This window comes from Anguilla rostrata, chromosome 6 (genome assembly GCF_018555375.3).
Source record: "Anguilla rostrata isolate EN2019 chromosome 6, ASM1855537v3, whole genome shotgun sequence".
Classification (NCBI taxonomy): domain Eukaryota; kingdom Metazoa; phylum Chordata; class Actinopteri; order Anguilliformes; family Anguillidae; genus Anguilla; species Anguilla rostrata.
The window spans coordinates 43,950,002-43,974,923 of NC_057938.1; the positions used below are offsets into that span (position 1 = coordinate 43,950,002).

Genomic DNA, 24,922 nt, shown 5'->3' on the forward strand with positions numbered 1-24,922 from the left:
GAAGCGTCAGAAGTCATTTCATTTACAATATATACGGCAGGTATGCAGTATTTGAAACCTGCAGTAGCTCTCCATGAAAAATACAGCTACATGGCTTTTTTTTTTTTTTTACAATTGCAAGTCACCCTGAGTAAGAGTGAATACAGTCAGAATGTGTGTGCTTTTCACAGAAGGCCACTGTTATACCCAGCTGCACAAAGAAAACAGTTCTGCTGTTGCTGTTATTCACAGTATTCACAATATTCTCATATTCACATATTGAATTTGAATTGAATACAAGGCCTTCCAAGGCAGCCATGGTAAAGCTAAGACTTTAACCTTGGCATTTAAAGCATTTATACAAATCTTAGTAAATGTACCCCGAGAATATTTACGAAGATAGCTTTAGAAAGCAGAGACTTGTTCCTGCAAGAACACAGCATGTGGGATTTTTCATCTGTAATGTGAAGAAGCTATCTCATATTATTAGACGCCAGTCTGTCTTTAATAAAAACCCATCTGATCATGATGAATGAAAAGAGGCACAACAAAAGTCTGAAACTCGAGCACTCATGTGGATCCTCACTGTTCTGAAGAAGTAATGAGAGACGGGCAGTCCTTGGGTCTCTTGATGTTCCAGTTTGTTTGGATGATTTATTGAATCTAAAAATCAATGGACCAATCAAATCTCACAACACTGATAATAACTCTGTCCAGTAGAATTCTGTCCAGTCCTGGCAATTTGTGTTTCTGTATAGTTTCTGCTTCTGTTATCTCACCCAGCAAAATCGGGACATCTAGTACCTCAGCTTGTTGCTTAGTGAGAAATGGGAGGTCCAAAGCACTTAGATGGAGTGGATTCCTTTGGTGTCAGTGCAGCGTTCAGACTTATAATGGCAGAATTAAACAGCATAAATATGTTGTTGCTTTGTGAGGGTAAGGAGCACAAAATGAGCCACTGGAATCTACATCCACGGAGGCCGAATGTTTTGAGTGCTTGATATGAGAGTCATGAGTCAGCTAGGTCTATCTCTAAGATCTATCTCTATTGTATGCATCTTATCCTAAGCATAATGGCAGTGAGACTTCTAGTCCTATCTTCTGACACACTGATTTATGTAATGTTTCAAAGTTTATTCTCTTAAGACTGTAAGGAAAGTGAAGCTGCCTCTCATTAAGCATTTTGCTACTTTCCAGCTATTGGGTTAATATCAGGCCGGACATTAATGTTTAAAAAGTCTCCTTTAGAAATATATTTAAGAAATTCTTCATTCTGCAGCAAAAAAAAAAATGAATTGAACCACTTCCTGAGGTGAGATTTCCCGAAAAAGCCAAATTGGTGAATGGTCAAAGATCAGCATTGGTTTGGAGTTTCTGCAGCATGGACACACTTTAGTATGGTGGGAGAAATAAAGATGTAACCTCTGCAGTCTTGTGGCGGGGTGAGAAGTTAGCATAGTCCATGATCATGGTTTTTTGGGCACCGCACATCCACATTTAATCATGGAAATAGTACTTCTGAAGAGCTTTCAAAATGTATAGTGGGAGTTAGCTGGGGCATAGAAACAGTATGAGAGGTATCCAGGTCCACAATAAGCATTGAAATCACAAATCCGAATCCCCTTGTAATTAGGGTAGCATTGATTAAATTTTAAGTTTTAACTCTCCAACAAAAGAAGAGTTGAACTCTTAGATCTACATTAAAAAGGCACAATTTTTGGTGCCCTTCAGTTTAGCACCTGCATAACAATTTCTACCCTCTGAGTTCTACTCTCTACTCCAATAATTCCCAGTTTGACACCAAGCTTCCTATTAATCACAATTAAAACACCCTTGGTTTTCATTGCAATGGAAGAATTTGCAATAATTGTATGCAATGCTTGTTCTCATCCTCCCCACACCAGTTGGGTAAGTCTCTTGGATAAAACTGTCTCCTGGAACAAAATTAGTTACTGCATAATAAATCCAAACTTCTGGGTGATTGGCGAGTTCATTTCACGAACATTCAAGGTCATGAATGTATAATTACTCATAATTATAACCTGCCTCGAATTTGAGCTATGTGCAATCTTCCATCAGCCAGATGGTGTAGGAGATTATGAATCTACTTTGAGTTAGCCTTAATGCCATCCCTGTTTTTGAATTGCTTTGCTGCCACACGTTGGTTCAGTTTGTCAGAGCGGCCACGTCAGAGTTGAACCCTCTGTCTCGATTTGTTGAAATCTGGACTTGAACTAGTCAAGGTCTTTACGGATGGCTGAGACATTGTTGAGAGAGCTCTTCAGTTCTCCCGCAGAGTTGTTCAAGGAACTTGTTTGGGATTTTTCCAGATGAAGCAATTTAATCATGAGTGGGGAATCAGCTCCATCTTTCTCATCGTCAGCGAGGGGAGCTAGAAGCAAAGGGGTTATGGCAGCCTGAATTTAAGTGCCTCTGTCCATTTCTTATCCTGGGTTTTAGAATTTGGGGAAGGAGTGCTGGGGATCATTTTATCAACAGATCTCTTTTCCATGAGATTTATTTTTTATGCATCAACTTAGAACTTACCATTTACTGATGATAAATAAAAGAAATGAGCAAAATGTGAAACATTAGGCGTCTATCTTGTCTCAGAGCCAACCCGGAAGGTTCTTCCTTACGTAAGGGGAACCTATGGCCGTCTATATGTGAGTATTCTGTAAGGACAGAATGCTCAAACCCAAAACCAGGGTCCCTTAGTATTTTAATAGGGAGTGTGGTCAACCTCATTAAGGCCTTGGGAGGGTCAATACTTCGGTCGGCACAATGTTGTGTATTGTCAGGGGCTTGGATAATATTAACAACTACTGAGGCTGCAATAATTGTACCATAACCAGTTCTGAAACCAGAGTGCACTTTACAAATTGTACCGTCATCAATTTGTTGTTTTAATTTGAGTGTTGCCTAAGGATTCCAAATGTTTTGGGACAGTAATTATCGAGGTCTGTACGATCACCATTTTTGTTGAGATAGTTAAGTGTAGGAAATTATTGTCTGATGTCATCAAGACTGCTGTACTAGTACCTGTAAGGTAATGCATTCCTGGAGGTAAGAAAGACTGAAAATAGCCTATATGAAACCATTCTGCTGTGTGATATGCGAAAAACTTTAAAGCTCAATATCTCAGAACTGTAAGACGGAATACTTTAATTTTAAAGTCTCAGTTTGTCTCTCAAACAAATTGGCACCTTTGGCCAAGGAGGATCCGATTTGTCGTCTTGTGGCTGGCTGTTCAACATTACCGAATGGACAATTCAATCAGGCCTGTGTTAAGCCCGCTTTCCCTAACAGGATCGCGGAGTAACTTTGCTCAGAAATCTGAAGTAGAGGTTATGCAACATTGATTAATAACCCCACAGTCACAGAGATTTCAGACCCATTAACACATGTCACCCTTGGCACCGTTCAGCCGTGAATATGCCTTTTGTCAGTTTTACTCCTGAGCTAGTCTTTTTATTTTTTATTTTATTTTTTCACTTTATTCTGCAAGCCATAGCTCATTTGACCCGCAACACTTTGTACATTCGCTTACAGTATACTGACTGGTTAATGGACACATTTATCTCAGAAGAGGAATGGCTGGCTGGTTTTTATTTTAAACCACTGAAGCATTTCATTTAATTTTATACAGAAAAGTACTGCAACAGTCTTGCTTGCGTGCGGTTTTAGCGATGCTTAGCTTCTTACTTCTTTTAAGTTTCATTTTAATGGGGTAATGATGGTGCTCCGGAATGGATAATCGCGACGAAGCCTCGTTGCATTGTACATTTAAAATGGGCATCTGCATAATGCAACCGTTTGATCACTGTATAATTAAGGGATTGTTGCATCATATTTGTTAAGGAGTCCGATTAAAAATAGATGAGGAGAAATCCCCAACATTAAAGCGTCTGTAGGATCTGCTCTTAGAGCTATGGGGTGCAGGAACTGCCAATGTGTGTGCTGCTCACACGGTCGAACACTGAAATTCAAATTCCATGACTTCCAAAAAGACAGCGTTATTGAAATCATCGCAGGGCTGAGCCAGCCAATTGTACCCTTAAGGCACCAGTATACTCAAAACAAAACAGAACGTTCTGTTCAGAAAGAACTATTTTGAACATGAGACAAAATAAAAAGACTGTTTGCAAGCAGTTCGCAAGTTCGCAGACGTCCCGCTGTCTGCAGTTGGTCCATCCAAATATCACATGGTTGGTTGCGTCACGGTTGACTGGCCGGGCCAATAGCAGGTCGTGTTTGGGTGGGATAAAGTTTGGATGTTTTCAGTATACTGACAATGGTGTCCAGCGATATGTTCTCCAGTAGTTCTTGTCCTCTGGTGTATACTGCCTACTTTAGCGCTAGCAGCTCCTCTGCTCTGACAGGATTGTATGAATTTTATCAAACATATTTGTTAGTTTGTTTGTTACTTTGTTGTTCATTTAGCAGTTGCTCTTGACTTAGTGGGCCATAAACCCATGATACATGAGTGTGTAGAATAGAGAATAGTTTTTTTTTGTTTTTTTTTTACAGAACAGGAATAATACAATGAGCAACAGAAGATAATAAACTGTTCACTGGCAGTGGGCATAGTCACAGAGGCAAACTCATTCCAGGGAAAAAATATTCCCTAATTACCTGGCGTGATAGTGCAAGGGTTTCAGCACGAATGGTGTCTCGCGCTTAAAACTCAGGAGCTAAACTGTAGCTCTGCGGCAAATCCTGAGGCCGCTCAATCATAACTGCGTCTCCGCCGCCGCCCGTCGCTGACGCACTTCGAATCCTTGCTCTCCTGCGAGTCTCGGCTGCGCTCGTGTCCTGGAATGTCCCGGTAAATTGCTGATGGAGAAAAATTTAGCCTGGCTTGAGAGATGACATCAGATCCACTCCGAAGCGCTTCCTTGTCATTTCGCCTTTTAACGCGATCATTTTTAGTTTAAAAAAACGAGCCTCTAGGAGGCCGATTCATCGGTCTCATTTTGAGAACGCCCATTAGGCGCGGTTACCCGTGCCCTGCATCACTTTCCTTGCGAAGCCGAGGGCCGCTGGGAACTGGTAAAAACTTGTGCGCACGCATTTAAACGTTGTTATTTCACTAGTTTTTCATTAGTGAAAAAGCAGCGGCAGACCTCCCGCTGGCAGCCCTTTCTAGCCCCCCCCCCCCCACTGCCGTTCGAGAGGTGAGACCATCGGAACGATGCCGTGCCCCCCCCCCCACCTGTGTGCTGAAGCCTACTGAGAAACAGCACGGCGCTCCTTCCGCTCCGCTAATGCTGTCGACTCAGTAGCCGGTCAGCTCTTTCCGAGCAGAGACCCCTCTTTCTTTCAGTTTTAAATAAATAATGCAGGCCTTGCCCTGAGAGACATCGCCGTTGCATCGCCTTGCTTTAACATTCTGCCTCCGTTCCAGATACGCCCGCAGTAAAGCCTGTCCTTTGTCTTTTTTTTGTGTGTGTGTGTGTGTGTGTGTGTGTGTGTGTTTGGAAGTGCACATCTGTATTTTGCATCCCTTCTTCCGGAGAAGAAGACCGTGTTTGTGAAGAGTCGTTCGGCTTTGTTTTGGCGGCTGTGTGCTTAACCCCGCCGCGCGGGCGGTGTTCAGAGGTGGCGCCGGTCCGGTCAGGGCCGGTAATCCCATCAGACGGGCGGGTCGGCGGGGGAGCCGGCGCGCGGCAGGCCTTCCTCCGGACAAAAGCAGGCAGTCTCACAAAACGGCCTTTCCCAGGACCCGGTTTTGGCCTTGATTTGGAGCGTTAACGAGTCCCCGCGGTCGATCGGGCCCCCTGCTCCTGCCCCCGGCACCTCCAGCCCCGCTGCACCTCCTGCTCTCTGCCGTGCCTCAGCGCCAGGCCAGCCGCCAGGCCGCACGTTAGCCCGTTCTGCTCACTTTGTTTTGTCTGATCAAGTCAGCAATGCCATCTCCCTTGGCAGAAGCCTCTAATGTGCTAAAGTTTTGTTTATTGTCGACTAAACTTTATTAGTGGACTCAGAGGGGATTTCTTATAATATACTTCACTAACTAGCCTGGTTCCAACATAGATTACCAAGCTTGCGGGATAGACTATATGAACACATTATGTTAATAGCTTATTAAAGTTAATTATGGTATGAATAAAAATAGTTTGCTAATAACTTCTTATATTGATCAGCTAGATACACTACATGGGCAAAAATATATGGACACCTGACATCCAGCATCTCATACAAAATTATGGGCATTAATATGGAGTTTGTCCACCCTTTGCTGCTATAACAACCTCCACTCTTCTGGTTAAGGCTTTATACTTGATGTTGGAGCCAGAAGAACATTTGGGCACTGATTGGGCGATTAGGCCTGGCTCGCAGTTTGCTTTCCAATTGATCCCAAAGGCGTTGGATGGAGTTGAGGTCAAGGCTCTGTATAAGTTCTTCCACACCATTCTTGACAAAACCATTTCTATATGGACCTCGCTGTGTGCCCGGGGGCATTGTCATGCTGAAACAGGAAAGGGCCTTCCCCAAAATGTTGGGGAAGCTCAGAATCCTCTGGAATGTGATTGCATGCTGTAGCATTGAGATTTGCCTTCACTGGAACTAACGGGGCAAGGCTTAGCCATGAAAAACAGCCTCAGACCAAGGGGTGTCCAGATACTTTTGGTCATGCAGTCTAGTTGTCATACACAATAGGCTTTACTTTAAGGAACAAGAACATCATAAACGGAGTGCAAGTTCCCTTGCTAGCTTATTAAAAACATGGTTACTGTAGGTTACAATGACAGCTTTAACCATATACCCTTGGCAGTGAATGAACAGGCAAAAACATGTGGCAGGTCAACAATCGGTTTGTTTTCATTTTTAGAAGCAAACCTTTGAGCAACTACTTTGACTAGAATGAATTAACGTCGCCCCATAAGAAACTGCAACCTCCGAGAGGTTGGGGAGGTGTCAGGGGTCTGCCCTGGAACACTGACTTTTTTTATGTGGTGATTTTCATTCCTAGTGCTTGGTTTCTTAAGAACTTGATTGATTGATCTTTTCTTTTGATTTTTCATTTAAATTAACCAGAGAAGGAACAAAATGTCCCTAAACTTCTGTTATTGCTATCATTTTAAATGGTGTCCTTTAATGGTGTCCTTAACAAAAATATTTCAGGGATGAAAATTAATTTACCTTTCTATATTTGATAGGGGCAATATTTCAAATGCATTTGAGTAAGTCTTTTTAGCGATCATTCTGGCAGTGAAATTGGTCTTAAATTGCGTGCCAAGTGGTATTTAATAACTCTTTTTAAAAAAAGTCTTAAATTGAATTCTCTCAAACCTGCGTAAACCGCAAATTAAAACATACGGTTAATGTAAATGCTCCATCTTTTCCAGAATTCCGCAGACATTTTTTTTTTTTCTTTTTTGAACCCGCTAAAAAAGGAGCATCCGGAACTGCGAAGATACGATAAGAGAATGGCGCGCGTGCCCTTTCAGCGCCGATAATCTCACTTTCCCAGTGACCGACGTCCAAGAGTACCGCTTGCGCCTCAAAAAAAATAAAGAAGAAGAAAATTCACTGTTGGCCTGCAGTATGTTCCCAGCCTGGAGCGCAATACAAAGCGACCGCATCGCTACATATGCAGCGCGATTGCTGCCGCGGAGCCGCGCTCTCCTTCCTAAACGAGGCGCTTGCGTAAGAGCGCGCTGGGGCTTGTTAGCGCGTCCCCACAGATGTGGGTCAGGGCAGGATGGGGGCGACCGGGTGGGGGGGGTATGGGGGGGGGACGCGTACACCGCGGCGGTTCGTAGCGGCCCTCATTATATCGCCTCCCGCGCCGTCGCCTGGACTTCGTCTCATTAGACGACTGCCTGCGTTCAACAGGAGCCTGTTGTGAAAAGGGCAGGCTGCGGTGAGGGCGCTTCGCTGCGCCTTCCCGCCTCCAGCCGACGACGTCTGTTTTTCCTCTCCGAGAGAGACCCGGAGCCCGATCGGGTTTCGGGGCGACGGCTGGGGGAACCAGCGGGGCGCTAAATACCGAATATCAGAGGCCCCCCCCCCCCCCCAACGGCCCGAGGATCTCATTAAAACCGTAACCGGGAGCGAAAATGAAGCCGCTTGATCAAAGTCCTGTTAAGGGTTCCTCGCCGTCCGCGGCGCGCTCACACCGTTATTATGATCGTAAATCGCTCCCCCTTGTCAGATCTTAGCGGACGCCGCGCGCGGCTCCTTGCGGCGGACGCCCGCCGAAACGCGCCGCTCTCGGCCGGTTTCTATTTTTAGGAAGGAGGGCGGGAAGAGGAAGCCCGCGTTCTTAAATCTTAAAAACCTCTTCGCGCTCCGCCACGCGAGCCTCTTAAAGCAACAGAGGAAGAGGAAACGCGCGGCGTCGCCTGTCTCGCTCCTCCCGCACGCCGGGCTCCTCAACTGCTCGGCTGCGGCCTGACTTCTCCCGCCAAAGGAACAAAAAATGTTGCTCTGTGGAAGAAAAAATAAATAAAAGTGAGGGAAAGTATTGGAGGTACCGCCTATTTATCTGGCCTTTAATGGACTCCTACTGAGTTTGGGCTTACTGAACTCAGCTAGTCACTTTGATATAAGTTTTCTTTCATGGGTGCAGTTTGAGTTTTCTTTTGAAGCGTGTGGAGACTCGGTCGTGGCCAACAGCCAAATTTCCTGTGATGTCAGAAAACATGATGCCGAGGCTTGATTATGACAGGGTCAGAAACCCCATGCCTCAAGACTGGGGAAAGGCTTCCCCGCTTCCCCATTGTCTCACCACAACTAGAACTGTTTGGCTCACAAAACAGCACAAGATCCAGCCCATATTCATTACATTATTATACAAATATATTATTATTTTTGTTTTAGGTTACACAAATCTTTAATATGACGATTGCAGTGTACCACCCTAAGTATATGGCAACGGTAAGAAACTTTAGTATTAAATATAAAATGTATGCTAGTACGAGCGCTAACCTCCACTAAACGTGAAAATGGCCAAGCTTGTTGCCATTTTTTGAAATCCCTGATGCAGCTAGATCTAATGAGTGCATGAAGCTTGTCCAAGTTTCAGTTCTGTCAGTAGAGCAAGAGGCCAAAGGTGAAAATGAGCAAAAGGTGAAATTTTGGGGACACAGTCTCGACACCTGAACTCTGCCCCCACCCTTCCACTTCAGAATTATTCAAATGAAGGAAAGCTGGCTACAGACAAGGCACTGCAAGGTATCGCTGTACTTCATCATGACGGACAGCACTTTCATCTTCCGTACCAATAGCTCTGCTCAGTATTCATGGAGACATGGGAACCGGAAACCGAGAAAGTGTCGGAGCGCGGAAACGCCGACGGTGCAGGCGAGGCTCCGCTGATCCAGCCGAGGGCGGAGGCGCGGCGTATTGTTTCGGAGAGCGGCTCTCCACATTCCTCGCGCGTTCGCCGGTCTCCGGAGCGCCCGGGCCGAGCGCGAGACGTTTATCGCTTCCGCCGAACGTTCAGCGGTTTAGCGGACATTTATCGGCTCTGCCGACATGAATCAGGGCTCCGTGCCGTCCGCCGAAGAGCCGTAATGGCGGCTCTGGGATGTAAATGTGAGGGATGGGCTATGGGAGCGCGCGGGCGGGATGGATTAAAGCGCCTTAACGCTCTGTCACCGCGGCCCGCCTCAGGGCTCGGAGACGCCGTGATTTGTGTCCCCGATGGATTTATTACGCTCATAATAACGTATTACTTATTCAGCGCGTTTGACCAATATGCACTTACGGGCCAAATCCTCATTCTCTCATAATCCGAATCCAATAAAAGGCTCTCCGAGGATTGGGTAGCGTAAAGTATTGTATAGTTTAAAGCAGGAGGAGGAAAAAGTAAATCCTGTCTGACCTCATATAGGATAGTTATACAGACACACTGCTGAAATGCAGAACCTCCTTTTCCGTGAAACCTAAAAAGTCTTCCACAGTAAATGCAAAAAGCAGCTCTACTCAGTCTGATTTGGTCTCCACTGAATTACAGTATAGTAAATGACTTTAATTTAGCACTCACTGCATTTTTCAAGAATATGTCTGCATCGTCTGTTTTATAGAGGCTCACTGTATATTCTGTTCGTTGGGGCCACTGCTTGATCTTCATCCTACGATTGCCGCATGAATCGCAGCTTAAATATTTCAGAAGCCTTCCTTGCCCGATCAATAACGAGCATCTTTGCTTCTTGTTTGATTCCCTGTAAATGCACTAGGCTTGTCTGCTCAGGAACACTTGACGGAAAGTGATTTTGGCATTTATTCATAGTGTAATCTGTTGCCAAGACGCAGCTTTGGAATTACAATAAGCACACGTAAAGCATCAAAATGAGTATTTTTGATTATGCTTACGCCCGTGCATACATAGGTAAGCCCTTGGGATAGTGCGCTGTTGTTCATTGTAGCTCTGCGTCATCACACACTCCACTAAGTAGTAGTAGAGGATGGATCGAATGGTAGATCCTCTAAAACATTGCGGTTCATGCTGCTGTGTACACTGTCTGCACTATTTTCAACATATCTTGATCCAACGATGCAAAAAAAAAAATTCTCACGCAGGAGCACTTCAAAAAATCTATTTCCACACAACTGGAGAGATCTCTCATTGTCTGAATCAGGTAGGCTAAGTAGCCTGTTCTGCCATTTTGACTTGCAAAGTAGTCTAATTTGTAAGTGTAATTAAAGTAGCTCTGAATTATCAAGGACAAATTTTTTAATCAAAGCATCTTGTATAATGTGTAGATGGGTCAATGACGTGCCAAGTGAATTTGTGCGTCCACATGCAATACATTTTATCCTTTTATAATTAATTATATTTATTGCTATGTTCATTTTACAGTGTTTAAGTGGTAAAATGTCATTCTGTAATTTTGTCTGCAATAAAAATCAAGCTAGATAAACCATTATAAAATGTACAAAATCTTCATAAATAAAGAAGAAATGAACACTCCTGGCATAATTTGAGATATGTTTCTGACAACATGTCAAAGAATGATCAAGATGTTTTTGTCTTATATCAATAAATTAAAGTAACTTTTGTCAACAACAAGCATGGAGTTCATCAAACGTCATTCAGCAACATGAAATTCCCAGGTAATTTTAAGTCATATTGCATGATGATATTCATGTAACAGTGAATTACATTACAAAGAGGACCCCTGAAGGTCAATGTCAGTAATTTATTCCCAATTTTTAAATATAATTTCTCCTGTTTGCCCGTGAAGAAATGCCTGTCATTCAGCACAAAGTCATTTTTTTATTTATTTTTTTGACATTTTCAATGATTTTACAGATGCCTCTGTGTAGAGAGAGATGTGCGTGTCACAGGGCAAAGTTGAGGGCCGACCCCGTTGCAGAGGAAGAGAAGCTAAGAGAGGGGCATTTCTGTCGTTGGGTTATGCAGTTGCATACAGTAACCAGGATCAGAGTTTTACTCAAAGCAAAATCATTTTAATAATTTCTGTCTCTCTCTCACAGGCACATATGTGCAGGCGCTCACTCATGTGCACACATGCATACACACACACACACACATACACACAGACACACTCTCACACACGCTCATTTTTTTTTGTCATCTTCAGTCCCTCCCGAATTTCCGATGTCCAATTTGCAACGTATGTACAAGCATGCTCATGTACAGCTCCTGCTGCTGGCTCGGCTCGGGAGAGCGAAGGCAGTCCGTAAGCTATGCTTGTGCCTGCCAGCTAGCTGCTTCTTTTTACACCGCAGCCACAAGCCACGCTTTTAAAGTGGGGGCAGAGGAGACCCATTAATACTCTTGTGCAGAGAGAGCTAGCCACGGGCGCCTGGAAGGCCAGCGGAGTCGCTAAAGCAACGAACAATGCTATATCCTGACCGACTGTATCCCTCCCATATTCCTGAGTGACTCAAAGCCAATTATGCGGAGCCCCTGTGGGGCTGCCAGCCACAGTCGGCTCTGCCATGGGTCGGATTCGAACCAAGACCGCGGCATTCGCTCATGAGTCACAAGCGGCTCTATTCCTATTGCAAATGTGAAGATTCACAAAGTAAAAAGGCTGGTTTTGCTCATACCTCTTTTTGTAGTTGAGCGAGCTCTGATTCAATAACATTAACTGGAAACTTGTCTGGAATTCATTTTAATTTGGCACAAATGTAATGGTGCAGAGATAATAATAATTTAGAACACGGAACCATTTAGTCACACATGAGATTGTTGAATGACCAGCAAATGGGTCTCTTCAGTATTCCTTGAAACAACTTACTGTCTCAGTTCACAAAACTGGACCATTTCGAATGAATTTTTATGGAAGTAAAACGGTTATTTGTCTCCATACAATGAAATAACCAAATTCAATTATAGTAAGAAACAAAATACAGTGGGTAGGTTCAATGACATCTTTGTTGTCAAGCAATTTCAGTATGGCATGTACTGTAATGAGGAACCATTTCTGTTTAAAGAGATCGTTCCTCTTGCAACTATAACAACTGCTATGGACATTGAAAAGTTTACACATCGCATGATATCGAGATCGACTTTTCAATAGACTGCAGCACCTTGCCGTCAGATTCAAGGTCACCTAAAAAGTCCATGGTTATTGCGAGTGGTTATTTGCGATCATCTTTGTGAAATGGACATTGTAATTAAAATACGCCCATATCACCCAGACGGCTCGCCGTGCCGCTAATTTTCTGTTAGCGCAGTCACGCTTGATTTCCGCCCACCACGGGCGCTTCATGAATCGTACGTCCTTTTGTTGATACCCGCTCAGCGTGTCTGAGCGTGTTCTTTCCAGAACGTTCCTCGTAAGGACACAAAAGGAAGCGCCCACCATTGCGGCTCATCCGTTGGCAAGCAGTGCCGTAACAACTCCAAAGGAGCCCCGCTCGAGTTGGCCGGCGCTCGTCTCGAGCCTTGCGTTTCTCGAGCATTTCTCACGGGCCTTTCCTCTCCGTCTGTCGTTGAGTTTCGTTTTACTCTCTCTACTTTATTTACTTCTGTACCGAGTCTTGTGACTCACTGTCACTATCCACCATTACATTTGTGGAACTGACGCTATTTTTTTCCGATACACAATGATCACATTTCCTGGGTAACACTGCCTTTGCTTTGGGAATGGATCTGTACACCCCCCCCCCCCCCCAAAAATAAAAGTAGACAGACTATTTTGTGTACTTGAACGTGACCGATTACAATTCTTTGAACTAAGTGTACACTGGGATTTAAGACTGGAAACCCAGATCTCGGGGCTTTCTGAATGTATTTTGTGTTTCCCTGAAAAAAACGAAGGGATTTTGGCATTTCAGATTTAATTAGAAGTTATAAAACATGTTTGAGGGACACAACGCAAACGAGCCGAATTCAGCCGCTTTTGTTTAATGTTAAACTGCCTGTTTTTAAAGGAGTTCTCTTTCATGCGCTGCCCCCTCATCAGAGAACTGTGAACGATAATACGAAGTCTTCCAGCAGCAGAAACCCTGGTAAACAAGTGACCCAGCTGAAGGACGGACGCAGACAAAAAGAAAGAGAACAATGCGTTCGTACCTGGAGCCCTCATAGCCGCTCGAAAAAATCCTGGCAGAGCCTGCTGGAGTATACAGGCTTTCTTCTAAGACTAGAGCCAAGAGTGGTCACCTCAGGTCAGCCATTCTGAAGGATGTGTAGAGGTGGAAAGGGCATTCCACATTTGTGAACTTTTTATTCCTAAAAATGAATCGGTTAAACTCTGTGGTTATATGCACTGTTGCTTTTTTGGATCTGGAAAGACCCTATATGAATTTTAATAATTATTTTTATTGATCTATATTTATTGTGCATTGAAATGTTATATAATGCAAACTTGTATTGGAAAGGTTGAGACCTGAGTAATGGTATGTTTCCGAGATACGGACAGGAGAATGAATAAGGGGTCTTCAAGAGCAAGGATCTCATCACGATTGAGTGAGTGTGGTCAAAACAGACAAGCGTTGCTATGTCTTCAACCTTTCATAGTTTAGTTGCTGTAATGTTGCGTATTGGACAGTGTTGTAACATCAGGTGTTGGATTAATGTTTTGAATACTATGAACATTACTTGTACGCATTGATTACATTTGATTATGTCAAATCCAGCCTTCTCCTGACTGACATTTAAAAAATGATACGGAAAATGATCAGTTGTTTATCGTCGTATTTGAACGTGCATGCATTTCGAAGCTTGAAATGTTTCTGCGTAAGTCAGTAAATATTTGAAAACGAATCTCTCGGTTTTAAACGCAGGAGAGCAGGAGCACGCCAGGCACCCGGCTGAAAGTCCTTTTTTTTTCGGTATAATTTTTAAAAAGCTCAGTACGGTCAGCTAAACACACTTCCCTCCGGGTTATTTATGCCTCGCTGTCAAATTAGACAAGGGTATTACGTTCTCAGGTTGTCCTTCGGGCCACTCTGGGTCCTGGGGAACGCACATCCATGACAAAGATGTTTTCTGGTCAGACATGGCCGGTGAAGCATAAACCTGATGACCCAAAGTGAATGATGCGCTTGCTCGCCGCCCCCCCCCCCGCCCCGCCCCCGCCCCGCCCCAGAACGCTCTTTAGTTTTCCAGTCGCGAGATGACACATTTCTCATCTGTAACACCGCAGTCGACGGCGTATGAAGTTTGATGAAATTCGTCACGAACGGCCCGCCGAGTTCCGTGAAAACGACATCGAGTCGTTCTGTCAAAGGTCAAGGTTCCAGGTTTAAGGTTTTTCAATTTCAGTTTATCCAGCCGGCACTGGGGCATTAACCAGTCATTACATTAACGTCCATCTTCCAGTTTTCCCCGCAATCCTGTCGATCCTCCTGTGAGCAGGTCAAACATCAAGGTTACCGAGTACTAGGACATTGTACGACGCAAAAGCTTGTGTGTTCTCAGTTCTCATGTAACAAATATCGATGCGCAACCACTGAACAGTTTCGCAGTGCAGCCATGATGCCTTAAGTTGTTCATCACCTCAGAGCTGGTGAACATGCAATCCGGTTTGGAGACTGCAGGTCTCTATCTTGCATAAGCTGTATGTGTGCAATATTTCAATATTTTCCATGTTTATTTTTGTGAACTGTTCGTCCAGTTGGGTACTGTATCTGCCTACCCACGATGGACTGCCTGGTGCCTAATATACAGTATCCAGCCCGGTAGAGCACCAGAATTTACATTGCATCCTTTTCACGTCATATAGAAACATCCAAGATGCCTCTCAGTTGGAGGAATTCACGGTTTCGTGTCAAATTTTTTGTGTGAGACATTACAAAAACTAAAATGTGTCATACCTTTTTTTTCGTATGACAAGACAATTGAGATTCCGGTAGATAGCATCACGACGGGGCGCTCGAGGGAGCGCTGAAGCCCGTTCCGTGGTCTTTTTGTCTCACGGTGAGCGCGGCGGCTCGGCGCGCGATTTCCCAGAACGTGTCAGAACAATGGCCTTTCACGGATGGCGAAATCAATTTCGCCAAGCCCGGAGGCCCCTTTCGCCCTCCTCCTCTGACGCGCGCGCCGCGCTGTCCTTTAAGGCGCTTATCACTTTCCTTCAGTTCATTATCTGCCGCGCGCTGGCGTCAGAAACGCCTCGCCCTTTTTTGCGATGGAGTTTGAGAAATAGCCGGGCCTTGCCCCCCCCCCCCCCCAGCGAGAGACCGATGCGGTATTTTTTGCTATTAACTTTTGTTAAGAGAAAAGCACGAATATGGATGGAAAGGTTTCGTGGTATTATGCGCATCTATTAGAAATAAAGAGTGTTGACGGATTGCGGAATCGGTGCCATCTGGTCGTGTTGCGTGGTCGGGGCGAATGTAACATTCTTTCAGGAGCGTGCTAATTCATCCCAATTAGCAGACGTGCTCCTGAATTATCTTTCCAGTCGGAGCGCGTCAGTTTTTTGGTGGAAAGCGCTCCTGAAATGGGAGCGGTGTAGGACCCTGGGAGCGGACGCGGAGCAGTAGCTGCCGTTCCGAGCAGCTTTGTGAATCAGTAGTAGCCGCTGCTCAGAGAGACCAGAGCGCGGGGCACTTGTCCGTGGGAGGCCCAGATGGGCTCGTTGGGGCGTAGCGGTGAATCAGCGCCGGTTCCCCCCGGCTCCAGGGCCGCCGGCGGGGCCCGTTGGACGCATAGCCGCCGCCGTTCCCTGTTTCCACGGCGAGGCCTGCGAGAAACCCGCCGGTTTCTCCGCCAGTCACCCGCGGAGAGAGAGCGTCCTCTTTCGGCGCTCCGGGCGCGTCAGAGGCCGCCTGGCAGTCGAGCGCGCCCCAGAAGGTCACGCCCGCACATTCTCACTCCGCGGCGCGGCGCCCGTGTCACATGGGCCCTGGCTCGCATCGCTCAGCCCACGCAGCGGAGTAGTGCTGGACCGCGCGCGCAGGCCCGCTACCGCTGCCATGAGAACAGGCGCAGCTCACACACGCTCCTGCCTCGCCTCGCGGTGGAGGCTCGGTCTCGGTGCGTTCGACTGAACCGTCTACGCTCAGCTCATTCGCCTCCCCGCGCTCGCTGCCACGGACGAGCGATGTTGATTTGTTCGATAAACATAATTGTCGAGAAATGACAACATCCTTGGCAGTTATCAATGTGGGGTTTTCCATTTCTCTCATTAAAAATAAATGACCCTACGTTCGTACTTTTGGGGCAGCTTTCCCAGACGTGGATTAAGCCAAGTTATCGACTAAAAACTTTTTTTGTGGGGAGATCTTTATTGAATTTTTATTTTTGTCTGGGACTTGGCTCAACCCATGTCTGGTAAACTGGCCCTCAATGTTTGATGACATTTTTGTTCATCAGATAACAAAAGACTTGCCTGAATTAAAAAAAAAAAAAAGTATGACATTGACATGGAATGCGGTATGCTGGGATACATTTTTCCGGAAGAGGATACAAATGATTTTGTATGTCTGGCATTTTTGTGGGTTTTGTAGTGTTGGTCCTTAATGGATTGTGATAAGGGGCAGTATGATGTTGCCTGTAAGGAAATCCTCAGGCTCGATAATATTGATTTATAATTGTGATGCTTGTTCAGTTTGTGATGTAACATTAGATTTGTATTACTGAAGCTTTTTGTGGCTAGCCCACATTGTATGTGTGTGTGTGTGTGTGTGTGCTGATTAAAACTGAAATAACCTTATGAAAGTGTGAACTTCATCAGAATATTTTCCCTTAATCAGCATAGGTCTACATTGTGTTTGTGTCTTAATTTCCGGCCTACTTTCTCTCAAAGACACTTTCTCATAGTTTAGATAACACAATAAACCCCTGTAATGAGAGAAAACCATTAACGCCTTTAGTTACACCTTGTGACCCTGTGACAATTATTTTCTTTTCGGTATTTTTAGCTGAATTTGAGCCGCAACACATTGCTGTGAGCGTTTACACAAGCCTGTTATTAGAATATTCAAACCACAACTGCCGTTTTCAGTGCTGTGAAGAGCAGTCACGGAACACTGTACTGTTACCCAGTGTCTTGGGCGAACAGAACTGCAGCGTACCACGGGCAAAGGCTATGCATTTAAATGAAGCGCATTATCACTGGGACACTGTATTATCTGTCTGTAGAGCAGTGCAGTCCCACAGACAGCTTCCTCATAACCTTATTTTTCCACACACACACACACACACACACACACACAAGTATGTGTATTCCTCAAATAGGTCTGCATTTGGTGCGTTGCCACTGGAATCCTCATAACTGAAGGATTTGTGGCAAACTTTGACTGTACTATCTCCTCCCATCATTTTCTCCATCTTGCTCACATTCTTCTTCTGTTATCCCCCCTCTCTCTCTCTCTCTGACTCAAAATCTCTGAACTTTTGGCGTAGTTGCAGAACAGTTACGGACTTTCATTTACTTGAAGTGTGCAAAACTTTCCCTATTTTTTCTTTTTAAAGCAGAATTCTAAAGTAGTCGATGTTCAGTTCTGCCGAGTCATATCGTTTTCCTCTGATTGTTATTGTTTTTACAGGCTGAGTACAGACAATTTTATTTATTTTTTTAATCAAAGTTTGACCGTTCTTGGTGATGTTGTTCAGTCTGCCGGTTGGCTCCACTAGAGGCCCACTAGAAAATAACCCACAAAAACGTTTTCATGTTTAACGGTCTCCTTTTGCCACAGTCTAATGCAATAACATCTTCACCACATAGACTAAAACAGTCTGTGTCATTTGAATGATATTCCTACTGCATATGGTGTCAATTATTGTGTTTGCAGTCCAACCTCTGAAGTCCAAAATAATGTGAAGGCCAAGCATTTAGCTCTGCAGAGACTGTTGTCAAGGTTGGGAAAAGCAGAATATGGAAAACAAACATGTCTGAGGAAAGAGTTATAGTTGTTAATACAGTGTTATCTCCAAGTTTAGCTTTCGAGAAAAGCCTGTAGTAAACGTGTCTACTTTCAAGTGTGGTTTATAGAAATTTCTCCCCTGGAATTAATAAGGTAGCCTATAAACCGTATGTAGCTGCAGTTCTAGTCATTCAAGTGTGTGATAACGGAACATGTATGTCACAACAGCGTCCGAAATGCCTCATGCGGATGCACGTCAAGTAAAAAGTGTGGAATATTTTTACGTTTACATAATTGGCCCCCTGATTGTCCCCAGATCCCGTAAACTGTAGAACTCCTTCCTGTTTTAATAGCGAGTCCTTGAAGTATTAGAGCTACCCTCATAAGAACAGTAGGTGGTTTAAGTATTATTTTGCTGATACGTTACTTCCTTTCACCGGGGATTACGCTTGGGTGTATAAGCGCGTGTTTCTCACTCTGAAATCTCCAGCCGAGCGTGAGCTCGAGGACCCAAGTGGCCCCAAAAAAGAAAGTCCCGTCGTGCGTGTTTCTGTGAGGGCACTGCGGTGGAACCCCCGACTGCCCGGTCGGACCGATGGGTCTGTTTTTCTCCCCCGTTGCCCGTGCCAACGCCGTGTTAGCGGTTTGCATGGGTGCAGGAGTTCAGAAATGTCGGCGCTGTGTCTCTCTCCACCGCACTGACCACGGCTAAGGGTAAAAATAGAGGCGAAGGGGGGGGGAGGAGGAGGTGCGGGATAATTACCCAGCCGCGAGAGCACGGCGGTCGGTCTCTCTCTCCGTCTCTCTCCGCAACTCAGGCCGTCTCCTTCGTTCCCCAGGGCACCTACACAGTGCGCTCGGAGGATAACATCGGACATGTTTTCTCGTTCGTTATTTATTTATTTCATTTTTTTCTCAGCTTGTACTCTCCGCTCATTTCTGTCGGCTCCAAACTTTTTCCAGAAAGCGTCGTGCTCTCTAAGCCTCGCTTTAGTTCTGAACGTTTTCCGAGTTTCAAAGTTTTGAGTCAAAAGTTGGCAGTTTTTTTTTTTGGTTTTTTTTTTTTCGGTTTTATTCCATTTTTATTATTTTGTTTTCTTTTGTGCGACCGCTCAGCCGGCTCAGTTCTCCTGGCTTCATTAAGAAGGATGGAGCCGTAATAGAGATATTTGCCTTGGGACTCCGGCGAGGACCCACACGCCCTGCATAGATAATCCGAGCAATAAAAAGCCCGCCATTTTCTCCCCGTTCGTCTGCACGCTCCCCTGTCTCGCAGCTCCTTGTTAGAGTCTCTTATCTGATCTAGCGTTGCGCGCGCCTGCAAATTTTACATTCTGGCTTGTCGCACGTCGATCGACATTCCGGCTTGTTTACAGTCGTCTCACATTCAAACAGTTTATTAATTAAGAATATGAATGTGTAATGGGCGGGTAATTTGGGTGCGCTTTTCGTGTAGTTTTAATTCCCATGCCTTGTTCTTTTGGAAATGCGATAATGTAGCTACTCAATCTTTAGTGTTTTAATTATCCAGGGGAGAATGTTTGTTATTTGTTAATAGGCCTGCATACCCTTGAAAAGGATGTATTCTTGTAAATCAAAACAGGTTGAAATAATACTTTATAACATATCAGCACCGTGTGTGTGTATGTATGTATGTGTGTGTGTGTGTGTGTGTGTTTTATTTGACACACCGGTCAAAACATTCAATTTACCATACAATTTGCGGTACTTGTGTCAGAAATGCTATACAGGTGTTCTTATACAATAAAACACTTCAAACACGCACATCTTAGTGAGAACCTTGAGCCTGCAAATCCGACTGCAGAAATGTAATGCCTGAGACAACATTGCTGACGGAAGCTGGAAGTTGCTCCGTGCAGTCAGTTTGCATGCTTTTGTTCTCACTGCCACAAGGGCAGGGAATGCAGGTTTCGGTTCCTATTCGAAGGACCAGTTTGAATGCGTAGACAGCAGTTTCCGTGTTGATTTGTAAGCTCACCCGACTGTGTGAAATACTCGACGTCATCAGTGTTTACGAGAAACGGGTCCAGAGCCTGAGTAACTCTGAAGAACTGGAATCTGAAAAGCGGGATTTTAACTTTGCCGTTGCATGACTCACAGATCACTCATTGAGAGCTACAGGTGGCTAGCCCTCAGTCTGTTTTGACAGGAGCGAAACTGAGAAATATCGCCCTTGTCAAGCTCGCTGATTCATGCACTCTGGTTTCAGAGCGAACACATAAGTTGTTTCCTTTCACTATAGATTGTTGGCATCTAAATCCTGGACTGTGCTCCTTTGCGTCATTATAAAACTTCTCATTACACTTAGATACATAACATTATGAAATATGTTCGGTGAGAGGCCTTAATGAGAAACTGATCTGTAGCACGAGCCAGAAAAACCAGGCTGTCCCTTGAGTTTTTTCTTTGAGTTCAGTGGCGCACACTGGCACATTGCATTATGAAAGCCACCAGGCCATCTGTATGTAACGGGAGAATAGAGCTTCAGCTTTACATAATTACACAGACAGCGTTCATCACCTTTAAGTAACGACAGTCTTAACTGCAGCCGTAAGTATAGCGTGTATGGAGGTGTTCGGCTCGGTCCGGAGGAGGAGCAACGCAGCGAGTTCATTGGACCGTCAGGGCGACGAGCGAATCCTTCCTTTTCGCCCGTCGTCCCGGTCCGGGTCCGGGTCCGGCCAGCTCGATCAGAGCGGCGGAGGGTGACGCTGATTCCAGATGACAGGCCGTCACCCCGCGCAGAAGAATTCGCTCTCCCGCCACCGTCGCGGAAAGGTTAGCGGGAGTCGGCACGCCCCCCGCTTTCCGCTCGATATCTCCGACGCGCCGCGAAAGAAGAAGGAGCGCCTCTGCGGCCGCCCGTCCGGCAGAGACCCCTTTTTTTCGGCGCCTCGGTCGCTCCATCTTCCCCGCACGCCGCGTCTGGTTCATTCCGTCCTTCGCCGTGTCGTCACGCGGATTATTTTATTTTTTTTGAGATGTAATTTGAGGGCTTAAATAGAGTCTGAAGCGTTTCGGTGCGCGCTGGTTTAATTAGCCCGATCCCTCCCCTGTCTGTTTTCGGTTGTGTTTTTGCTGATCTCACTTGATGAAAAGCAGCCTCTGGGGCCTCCTTTGCACCACTCCTGGCTTTTCTAAGAATATCCATTATGTTAAATGGCTTCCTCGTGGTTTTTTTTTTTTGTCCACAAACTTTTATTTAGCGCTTCAGGGGGAGACATGCTTGTTTTTCGTCCTTTTTCATGCTGTCGTGCTGTCGTTTGTCAATATCACTACACGAATCGCACGCACAGCCTTTGTTTCGGTGGCAAGGTTCCGCGTGAAACCAAAAAACAGATTTTAGTCTAGGTTATTTTCAGCATAATTTTAGGGGTGTTCTTTCGGCATATTTTTCCCAGTGTACTTTCCCCTGTTGTTGCTATTCTACGCCTGTTGCAATGAGCCATGTATTGTCAACTGTTATGGTTATTTAGGGTGACCCATAATCTCAGGGTCATCACAGGAAGAGATGCATATGGAATCATGGCACGATGGTTAAAATGACTGCCATCCCCCAGTTCGGAAACCCCTAATGTAGCTAATCACCAGGTATAAAATGGAGAATGCTGCCAAGCCTGTATCATATCTCACTGCCTTCTGGTTTTTGGTCCAGGACGATGACACTAGCCCGCAAATCTAAACTCTCCAGAATTTAATACACACCGTCCAGAATTGCCAGTAACTCAGTCGTATACGTTAACGGCGCCGGCTGGTTTATTTTGCCAGAGCAAGGGCTTCTCAGTGTCCTCGTGAGTCTCAGTGTCCTTGTGAGTCTCGGTGTCCTCGTGAGTCTCAGTGTCCTCGTGAGTCTCAGTGTCCTCGTAAGTGCGGGCCCGAAGCACTTGTAGGGGCTTCATTTTTGTGAATCAGCCAACCTGTCAGGCGTCTGCTTCTCTCCCGTAGCAAGCTTGATTCCATCGTACTGATCTCTCACAGCGTTCAGTCACCCACAGCGTGAGCAATTGAATTTCACGCAACCTTAGAAAGGCTGAATCCGGCTTTCTAAGCGAGTCCCAATTTTATGCCTCTTGAAGTTGGCAGGAATATTAAAATTGCAATAAACTGTCCGCGAATACAGAGCCCGTGAAATCGGGGTTTCGGAAATAAAGCTGCACGCGAAAAATAGTCGCTTGCAGAAAATTTCAAACGGAACAAGCCCAGCAAATCATCCCCGTACGAGAAGGAAACGCGTATCGGAAAATAATAAAAAATAATAATAAGTGCCGGTGACCTTTGGGACAAATTTCATCTGCCTCGAAACGGTGAAAACACGAAACGAGGTTATTGACTGTTAACCAGAGCCACTTAACCGTGCCGCATCGGATTGTTTTGAATGCCGACGCGGAAACACGCAAGACCTATTGATCCGGTTCATTAGTTGCTGCTTCAACAGGTATTGATCGTGTCATTAGAAAGATAATCTGTTTAGTTGTCAGCTCATGCATCTCAGGGGTGTGTTTGTTAAAGCCTTCCATGAGGTGTAGGGGCTCCAGCGGAGTGCATTTTATTCTTCATCAGTTTCGGAGATGAAGGCTAAGCGCGTCAGGCCGGATCGCCTTTTTTTAACCGAACGCGAGAAACCGTTAGCCTCTCGCGGCGCGTGCGGCTAGCGCTGGACTGAGTACCTGGAGCACAGCCGTTGCTCTTCATCCGTTTTACATTACACTTGAGCTCCCCTCGGGGTTTCCAGTAGTCGGCCTGTGCTCTCGGGGGGGGGGGAGAGGTGGCTGGCAGCACGACTGTTCCAAAATAGCCGCTTCCCCGCGTCTCCGTTCGCACCGCAGAGAGAGAGAGAGAGAGAGAGACAACCCGAGTATCTGGAGCGGGAAGCGGGGCCTGAGACCGGCTCTAAAAAAGTCGCACCTCGTCAGGCCTCCGCCGCATTCTCAGCGGAAAGGAAGACGGCCTGACGGCCACCTGGCCGCCATTGTTCCCTGACAGCGGTCGTTCGCGCGCGTTGCGAGAAGAGAGCCGGAGACGCTACGCGGAGAAGATAAAAGAGGCCTGGTTCCCTCGGGGTCTTTGTTCCTCGGTAACAATTCAACCCCCCGCGTCAGGCCGCGTTCTCCCAAAGCGGAGCCGGCTGCCTCATTACGTCTGCGAGTCCTGCTCCTGGGTCCAGGCCTCCGTACGAACAAGGGGAATTAAATCCTTCACACTGCGCGGATAGGGAGATAAGGTGCGAGGGAAACGCTGACCCTGTCTTTCACTGCGCGTCTGCTGCTCCTCCCTGTGTGAGTGCGGTCGTATTCGCAGCCGTTCCCGTACTGAATTAGCAAAAATGTACTGAAGGCGCGTGTGTAAGTATGTGAGCTATAAATGGAATTCGCCGTGACCGTCTGGATGTGCTTCTCGGCAGGACGAGGGAGAGGGGCGGCGGAGGTTCGACGTGGGGAAGTACGAGAACTCCTTCTACCTGCTGCGGGTCCTGGAGCAGCTCCTGCCGGGCGAGGGCGGAGTCGGAGGCGGGGCCGGAGGGGAGGGGCGGAGCCAGCAGCTGGGCCAGCTGGAGAGCCTCGCCCTGCGGCTGTCCGAGGAGTTCCCCCTGTTCGCCATCCACGCCTGGAGGGCGGCCGCGCGCCCGAGCCCCGCCCACACGATCGAGACCGCGGACTCCGCGCGAGTTCAGAGATGAGAGGACCTGCCTGTCTGTTCTGAAGGTTTTTCTTATTATTCTGTCACCAGGGTCTGCAACCCTGGAGAGAGCCAATGGGTGTGCTGGTTTCCGTTGTTACCCAGCAACTGATTGATCAGTCAAAGCGGATTATTACGCCGTTACCTCGTCCGACCTGGTTTCTTGAGTCTAAGTCTGTTGCTGATTCGAAGGTGAAAACCAAAACCAGCAAACCCCTGTCGCTCTCCAGGACCAGAGCTCTGTTTTACATTTTTACTTTTTCGTCCACAGCTCTTAGTGTTAGGAGGGGTTTTGATTGACATGACCTGAAGACTGAGGGGAAAACAGACCCCAAGTCGAATCGAGCTTTACTCGTAACTGCACATCTTAAGATCTGAATACGTTGTGTCCAACAGTTCATTGGAAACGAAGCCCCTCTCATCCTTATAGTGTCTACAGAAAGAGAAGCCTGGTACATGACACTGCTAAGCATAAATAAACAAATACGTATGAATGTATTTAGGAAACAGGAGAGAGAGAGAGCTGCAAGCTTGGCAGGTTTGTACAGTCGTTAAAGCCAGGCACTTGTGTATGTCAGTTTTATTGCTTACGGCTGGATGTGTTGAACATGTAAATACACGATTTGAAGAAAAATAAAAGCTTAAAATGTTGTCACCCTTGCCATGATCAAAACTTGATCATTTTTAATTTGAGTATTGTGACTTTTATTCTTTAACAGCTCATTTTTATAGCAAGTGTTCTAAACTAGCATTTGATATTTCCGTGTTTTAAACAGTCAGATTTTCATATGTGTGTATATATATATAGTATCAGATATGTATTTCTGTTACAGTGTGAAATGCATGACATTTCCGGTCTTCAGTGACGTTCGTCACACCGCCCACTAGGTTATTCCTCGGGACAGACCGGTTGACCCACTGATCTGGCTACGTGCGGCGTTGGGCGTGTGGCAGATGGGTCCATCGTGCCCTGCGTCTGTTGCTGTAAAAGCCCCATACACCC

The 24,922-nt window shown here is 45.8% G+C and overlaps 1 protein-coding gene across 1 annotated transcript in view; it reads left to right on the forward strand.

The window, feature by feature from the left end:
* Nucleotides 1–24,579, forward strand: part of mei4 (meiosis-specific, MEI4 homolog (S. cerevisiae)) — a 48,522-nt gene extending 23,943 nt beyond the window's left edge. The window contains exon 5 of the mRNA XM_064339905.1: nt 23,645–24,579. Coding sequence (XP_064195975.1) covers nt 23,645–23,920 — 276 coding nt within the window. The 3' untranslated portion in view covers nt 23,921–24,579. The remainder of the gene's footprint in view (nt 1–23,644) is intronic.
* Nucleotides 24,580–24,922: the final 343 nt, after the last annotated feature.